Consider the following 8648-nt stretch of genomic DNA (forward strand, 5'->3'; position numbering starts at 1 on the left):
CAGGTCCTTTGCCAGCCTTACAATCCTTGCTATACCTGAGAGCATTGTTGCAGCCATTGTGTCCATCCATCTCATTGAGGGCCTTCCTCTTTTTCACTGATCCTCCAATTTACCAAGCATGACATTCTTCTCCAGGGAATTGTCCCTTCTGACAACATGACCAAAGTAGGTCAGAAGAAGTCTGGCCATTCTCCAAGGAGCATTCAGCTGCATTTCTTCAAGGACAGATTTGCTAGTTCTTCTGGCTGTCCATGGTATGTTCAGTATTCTTCGCCAACACCACAACTCAAAAGCATCAACTCTTCTTGGTCTTCCTTATTCATTGTCCAGCTCTCACATGCATATGAGGCAATTGAAAACACCATGGCTTGGATTAAGTGTACCTTACTCTTCAAAGAGACATCTTTGCTCTTTAGCACTTTAAAGAGGTCTTTTGCAGCAGATTTGCCCAGGGCAATATGTCATCTGATTCTTGACTGCTGCTTCCATTGGCATTGATGGCAGATCCAAGTAATATGAAATATTTGACAATTAAGCTTTTCTCCATTTATCATGATGCTGCTTATTGGTCCAGTTGTGAGGATTTTAATTTTCTTTATATTGAGGTGTAATCCATACTGCAGACTGTAGTCTTTATTCTTCATCAGTAAGTGCTTCAAGACTTCTTTACTTTCGGCAAGCAATGTTGTGTTGTCTGCATATCGCAGGTTGTTAATGGGTATTCATCCAATCCTGATGCTGGTTCTTCTTTATATAATCCAACTTCTTGGATTATTGCTCAGCATACAGATTGAGTAAGTATGATGAAAGGATACAATCCTGACACACTCCTATCCTGATTTTAAACCATGCAGTATCTCCTCACTCTATCTGAATGACAACCTCCTGATTTATATATAGGTTCCTAATGAGCACAATTAAGTGCTCTGGAATTCTCATTCATTTCAGTGTTATCCATAATTTGTTATGATCCACACAACTGAATGCTTTTGCATAGTCAATATAACACAAGTAAACATCTTTCTGGTATTCTTTGCTTTCAGCCAACATCTATCTGACATCAGCAATAATATCTCTCTTTCCAAGTACAAGGTCTTCCTTATAGGCATATGGAGTATATTGTCCTGTCACTGATAGCATTGTAGTTCAGGATAGATCTTGAAACATGCTTTGTGATGATGAATGCAAAGTCATTCTTCTTCAGTTTGTCATTCTCAGCATAATAGATCATATAATGTCTGATTCAAAATGGCGAATACCAGCCCATTTTAGCTCACGAATGCCTAGGATATTGATCTTTATGTGTTCTCTTTCATTTTTGACAACTTCCAATTTTCCTACATTCATACTTTGTACATTCCAAGTCTCTATTATTAATGGATGGTTGCAGTATTTTCTTCCCATTTTGAGTCATGTCCCATCTGCAAATGGAGGTCCTGAAAGCTTTACTCTATCCATGTCATTAAGGTTGACTCTATTTTGAGGAGGCAGCTCTTCCCCAGCCATATATGAATGCCTTCCAACCTGAGGGGCTCATCTTCTAGCACTGTATCAGACAACAATTCAGGGCTATTCACAGAGTTTCCAATAAAACATCAGACAGCGTTTCACTGCTATTCATAAGGTTTTCACTGAAGAATTCTTTGAGAAGTGGATGGCACCTTCCTTCTTCCCAGTCTATGTTAGTCTGGAAGGTCTGCTGAAACATGTCCACGATGGGTGACCATGCTGGTATTTGAAATACCAGTGGTATAGCCTCCAGCCTCATAGCAACATGCAAGCCACCACAGTACAACACACTGGCAGACAAGGGACCATTCCCAAGAGAAAGCTAACATGGTTGATAACACAGAAGTTCAGCAAAAAAGGGGAAGACCCTCAACGCAATGGATTGACACAGTGGCTGCAATGATGGGCTCAAGTACAGCAAGGATTGTGAGGATGGTGCACTACTGGGCAGTGTTTTGTTCTGTTGTACATAGGGTTGCTATGAGTTGAAACAGACTCTATGGCACCTACCAAGAACAACAAGTGGCATGTCATTTATTCATTTATGTATTCTCCAAGCACAGAATAGGCTTTCAAGAAATAAATGTTGAAAGAATGAACAAATGAATGGAAACTGAAAACCAGTGAGTGATCAACTGGCTAAATAATGGAAAAGACACATGTGCAAGTATGTATGTGGGCATTATATTTTTGGGCTGACTCATGAGTTCTATTCTAGTTAGAATTCAGATAAAGGCCTCAAAGGAAAGTATATTTAGATCTTTTCCCTAATAATTGCTGTGTTGTACTAGGTAGAGTAGATTAAAACAATTGTAGCAACACTTTAGCATGCACATAGTATCACATGACATTCTTAAATCTTGGGGATGCATATAGAAATGACAATGCATTTTGAAATCTCCTTATCAATTGGGATTTGCAGTCTTATACCAGGAAATGTGAAATAATATTAATTATTATTATCATTATTATAATTTACTTAACAGTTATACTGTGCCAGGTTTCTACTTGAAACTTGGCCTATGGCAGGCATCTCATTTAAACTCTCAACACTCTTAAGAGGCAGTAATTATTTTTCTAATTTTACTGTTGAGGAAATTGATTCTGGTAATCAGATATTAAGTGGTTGTCTCTAGGATTGTTTGTCACCTCAGTGACTCTAAGATTAAAAATAATAACAAAAATTAATGGTTAGGGATGATATTTTATATGTATTTCTATGGTTTTTACAGAAAAATAGCATCATTACAAACCTAAGAATGGAAGCCACATTTTCAAGAGCCAGAGGAAGGAAAAAAATGAATTATTCAATTAATGAAATTTGGTTCCATACATAAATCTGAAGCAATGGTCTCTAACCAATGAAAATGAAACAAGTAATCTAAAGCCTTTACATCATTTATAAGTTAATTTCCAATTTCAATGGATTTTCCCTACAAATAAATTAGATTTAAGAAACTTATTGTTTCTGTAGTTAATTTTTACACAAAAATTAGAAATTACCTGCTTCAAGGACAATTCCATGTTCAAGATGACTGATGAGTGCTGAAAATAGAAATAAAATGTCAATGAAGAAAATAATTAGTAAGATTTTACGTTAAGTGATATGTTGTTTTATCTTGTACAAAAGACTGTTGAAGTAAATGTTAAGGTTCTATAGGGGAGCAAAGAATGTTCCTATTTTCTATCTTCTTCCAATATGTAATGATTCCACCTTAATAGAAAAGATCAAAGTAGTTACTTTAAAGTATGCTATTAAATATATATATGTATGTTTTTGTTGTTGTTAGGTGCCGTGAGTCATTTCTGATTCATAGCAACCCCATGAACAGCAGAATGAAACATTGCCCAATTCCTCGCCATCTCCATGATCCCTGCTGTACTTGAGCCCATCATCGCAGCCACTGTGTCAATCCATCTCATTGAAGGCCTCCCCTTCTTTCGTCAACTTTTCACCCTACCAAGCATGACATCCTTCTCCAAGGAATGGTCCCTTCTGACATGACCAAAATAGGTGAGACGAAGTCTGGCCATTCTCGCTTTCAAGGAGCATTTTGAGTGCACTTCCTCCAGGACGGATCTGTTAGTTCTTTCAGCAATCCATGGTACTTTCATCATTCTCCGCCATATATATAATATTTTTTTTTTTTTTCAAACCAACCAGCCACTCCTTGGAAGGAAGGTTGGGCAATCCTACTTCCATAGTGATACCGCCTCGGAAACCCAAGGAGGGGTCGCTATGAGTCGGGACCGACTTGACGACAAATAACAACAACAACAACAACAAATATATATATATATATATATATACACACACACACACACACACACACACACATACACACACACATATATACATAGATATATATGTATGCGCTGATGACGTAGTGCCTGAGGCATTTGATTGCTAAGCCAAGGCTGGCAGTTCAAACCCACCAACCATTCCTCGAAAGGAAAATTGGGCAATCCACTGTAGAAATACCTCCTCAGAAACCCAAGGAGAGGTTGCTATGAGTTGTATATAGGTATTTCTTTATTCACATAAATGTATGAGGAAACACTGCAATGAAAAGTTTTCCCAGTTGCCCACAATGTTTCTCCTTCTAAATCTGCTTAACTGCTTCCATGTAATTTAAACTAACATTGACAAGAACATCTCCATAATTATTTATTACCTCTTTCTGCTCTTACTAGATCAGTGTCTCAAAAACTTGTTCAAGTAGCAGAGCTCTGAAAAGTTATAGTGCTCCTGTGGAAGACCATGGTCTTTAAAAAGCAGTACAAGATACTGATGCACATGATATGATATGAACAACGGCCAATTTTATCTTTAGAAAATATGGCTCTATAAATGCAATATAAAATCAGAAGCATGAACACAAAAGCTTCCAAACTGAAAAAGATGGCATGTGTTTAAGCCTCTTTCTATCTATCTATTGCTGTTCATTAATTTCTCAACAGCCAGTATTTACTAATAGAAAAATAGTTAGCAAATGCTAAAGACTTCTGAAAAATGCATAAAACAAAAATTTTAATGTGAGAAAGAACTATGAATTAAGAAAACGTGGTGCTTATTGAATCTTAACTGTGGATTCCAAACAGTTCTTCTTCATGTCTGTCTAAAAACCATTGAATAAGAGTCTAGTCTGCCTATATGTATTATGGATACTTGATTTCAGCCTCTGGGTTCACATTTATATTTGGGATCAGGCTTTCCCTTAGGAACCACATAAAATTTTGTTTTTCAGTAGATGTCAGATATCAAGTCTTGTTCTTGTTAACTCCTTGACCACTATTATCTTCACAATGTAAACAGGATCCTGTGGAACCAGCAAGTCAATTAACTTAAGCCCCTAACAGTGGAGAGGTTGACTCTCTTTTAAGGCAATAGAGGTTTAAATGGAAACAGTCCATTTTTAAACTAAGCTGTTTCACCTCTAAGGTTGTAAAAGCACAGCATATATTTAAAAGCTCTTTCCTAAGAAACAGTTTTATTTCTTATGTTATTTTCAGAATATAATTTAAATTTCATTGAGGAACTACACAGAATGACACAACATAAATGTAAATAATCAAAGAAATTCCTGAAACCTACAAACTATTATTTTTGATCTACTAACTCTTGGAGATTGGGGTTATCTAGCCATACATGAAGACTTATTATTATGCAACCTCTTCTCCTCTGTTCTTTAAAAATTTCCTTAGAGAGTGGCAGGGATACATGATTTATATATGCTTACAATTTTCTCAAATTCAATTGGGGAAACATTGAGAAGGAACATGTATAAAGTAGAAAAGCATCTGTATAGTAAAAGAGACCTCAGGTTTTCATCTAATGTGTTAATCTGTCTGACGACATGCTTAGAGAACGCAGTAATGAGGAGCAATCAAAGGAACTCCTGATTCAGTGAGCCTCATTTAGAAGAAGGTGTGTTCCTGAGATGATCAGACGGGGGTCAGTGAACAGGAGCATACTCTAGACCAAGGAAAGATTCAGCTGAGGCTAATCTTGCACAGATACCAGTGATACAAAATACCTGCAGTCCTTACAAAACCAGTGGAAGACAGACACAGAGTAATCACTCACAGACAGCCAGACACTATGGGAGAGAGATCCAATAGATCTACCGCCTCAGGACCATAGTACTGGGGGACACCATACGCAATTGGCACAACAAAATATATAAAAGCCTTGCGCTACATCCTGCACTGGTGAGTAGCGACTGTGGTCTTAAAAGCTTTCAAGTGGCCATCTAAGATGCAGCTAATAGTCTCCTAGTGTTGGAAGAGAAGAAAAACGCAAAAAAAGAAAGAAAAAAAAAAGGGCATTTGGAAGCAATCAGTCATAGGACATGATGGACCTTGAGACCAGAAGAACTAGATGGTGCCCGGATACCAATGCCAACAACTCAGGAAAAGATCAAATCTGGAGCTCCTGGATAGAGTGGGAGGGAAAACATGGAACAAAATCCAAAAACTCAATAATAACCAGAATTACTGGTCAGATGAAATCTGGTGAGACCCCCAATACTATGGACCTGGAATACATTCTGCACCTGGAATAAAACACACCCTCAGCCCAATAGTTAACAAGATGTACATGCAGACCACTCAACCCAGGATGATGGACCCCAATACTCTATGGTGATACATCCCTTAGAGCAATAAACCATAGGACACCATAGGATCAACATTCAAAATGAGGAAATGTAGGACAAATAGAAGTGCATAAATATGAGGGGCACAGGGGGAGGGTTACAGGGTAGGGAGGGGAGGAGACTGGGTTAGGGTTGGACATAGTAAATGGGGAATGAAACTAAATGTACACATAATGTTAAATGTAAAACAAGCTCTTAAAATGAAAATAAATAAATAAAATGAGCAATCCTAGAGGTGAAAAGGGGGAGCTCACTGCCATGAAGACAGAGAAGAGCTGAGAGTGGAGTGTATCCTTGGACCCAAAATACCAGTGCTGAAATGATGGCAGAAGAGGCAGCAGAACCAATATACCAGCAGGAGACAGAACAGCAGGCTTGCTGGCCCATGGAATGAGAAAGCTGACTGCCTTTGCACAGGAGGCTGGCTGGAGGAGTAGGGTGCACCTATTGGCAGAGCTAAAAGAGCTTTGTAACACTCACCTGAGCAGGGCAGAGGTCTGGTGGAGAGGCCAAGGGTCAAAGAGAGGTGTGCCTGGCAGCATAGCCAAGTGGAGACTATCCTGACTGATGAATTACATCCTGAGTGTTTCTGAACCTAAATGGTAACTGCTACTTCCCTAACAAACCCCATAATTGTTGGGGGGGAAATAGAAGAAGGTATGTTGAGTTACTTTTCTAATTTATTTTTTTCCATTGCTTAGGAAGGAGAAAAATAAAGTAGCTCATTCAAAAAACTTCTCCAGTAAAAGAATGATGGTGTATGAAAACAAATGTGTCCATCCATCCTCCCAGAAGTCTGGAATGAGTCTCACCTTGAATATTTGCAACTCTTCCAATACTACCTCTTCCATATTCCATTTCTCCTTTGAGATGCTGACAACTTTCAAGACTGTTCCAATGTCTGGGAAAACAAAAAACAAAGAATTACATAACCCATAAACTTGTTGGTTCTATCTCAATATTTAATTTTAAGTATATTTCTATCAATCTATATATTATTCCCTGCACTTTTCTAAAAAGGTTGCTCAAGAAATAAAATAAAACATGCAAGAAGCAAAATTTAAAGTTTATGATGTTTTCCTTCCTAAATATTATAGGTTTTGGCTAATAAAAAACATATTTATAAAGCAAAGTAATATGGACAAAGTATATTTCTAGACATATGACTACATAAGCTTGATTTAATTATAGGCTAAAATGATAAGAAAGGTGAAATAGCATTTTTGAAACTTGATTAATTACAATATGAATTAACTAATTAAAATTTCAAATTCTCTCTGTACATACACATATACAGATATATATATATTAGCATTATTCAATCTAAGAAATATGTACTAAGTATTTATTAAATCCAATTTACCACAGAAGGTGATTATAATTGCCTTTTCTGATAACACTTCTCCAACATGTAACAAATAGGAGAAAATCCATGAGGATATCTACCTGGGAGAAACTGTAACTCATTTATCAAATGTTCTTACAGAAAAAAACTTGTCTGTCTAGAAACTGAAGCTTTGTTCAAAATTATTTAATTCAACTTAAAATAATAAGGATGAAATGTAAACACAAAGTTGATGTTTAGAAAAGATCTTAAATACATTATTTTATGTTGCAATTCCACAAGATTGCAGACAATTTCAGAAAAACAATGAAATAATATTTCAGGGAAAAAATTCCCTCTTGGAAATTAATTTATACAAAATATATGTTTTTACACTTGTGAACACTTGTACTAGAGTATAGTTAAGATATTCAGTAATGATCTTGTTTCCACAAAATAGTTGAGATTAGTTACTGTTTTAAATGACTCTGGGCTCTTTCAAGAATATTAAACATACATTTTTCAAATGTCAAAATTAAAAATCTATCATTTATTGCTATAATTTTCTCAGTAAAGGTTAAGTAGTACCACCTAGTGGATGAATAGAATTCAAAACACTGAACTAAAACTTGAAATGAGTTTGGGGTAGGAAATGTAAGAAACTCAATAAAATTAGTGAAAAGATAATTACTTCACATTTTGACCCTTCAGAAACCATATCTGTAGTTCTGGGAACATCACTTATTCTTTTGGGACTAGGAATTGTCATGAGTAACATGATAGGAGTTGACAATGGTGTTCTCTAAGGCCCGTGGAGTCTGTCAAACAAATGCTTCCTAATAAACCTAACTTCTGTGAAACCAATGTACTTTTAAAATTAACTTGCACTTCTAAAAATCTACTGCAATAAAAATGACAGTGTAGAGTTCTGGCAAGATGGGGGACTAGGCAGAAGGACGGCACAGACCTTCTTCAACAAATAAAAGGGAAACCAATTGACACAGACACAGAGGATAATCTTGGACCGCTGAGCCTTGAAGGGAAGGATACAGAAGTAGACTAAACCCCAACTAGCAGAAGAATTTGCATGAAAATACCAAAAAAGGAGACATACAGAGCTGCGGTCTGGCAGGGACCTGAACGCCCCTGATGGCACA

The 8648-nt window shown here is 36.8% G+C and overlaps 1 protein-coding gene across 1 annotated transcript in view; it reads right to left on the bottom strand.

The window, feature by feature from the left end:
• SEMA3D (semaphorin 3D) overlaps positions 1-8648 on the bottom strand; it is a 224868-nt gene that overhangs the window by 50174 nt on the left and 166046 nt on the right. Inside the window, exons 12-13 of the mRNA XM_007945255.1 lie at positions 6980-7068; positions 3013-3054 (exon numbers count right to left, since the gene is read on the bottom strand). Of these exons, the coding sequence (XP_007943446.1) occupies positions 3013-3054; positions 6980-7068 (131 nt within the window). The remainder of the gene's footprint in view (positions 1-3012; positions 3055-6979; positions 7069-8648) is intronic.

This window comes from Orycteropus afer, unplaced genomic scaffold (genome assembly GCF_000298275.1).
Source record: "Orycteropus afer afer isolate SDZICR_OR568_19922 unplaced genomic scaffold, OryAfe1.0 scaffold00007, whole genome shotgun sequence".
NCBI classification, from domain to species: domain Eukaryota; kingdom Metazoa; phylum Chordata; class Mammalia; order Tubulidentata; family Orycteropodidae; genus Orycteropus; species Orycteropus afer.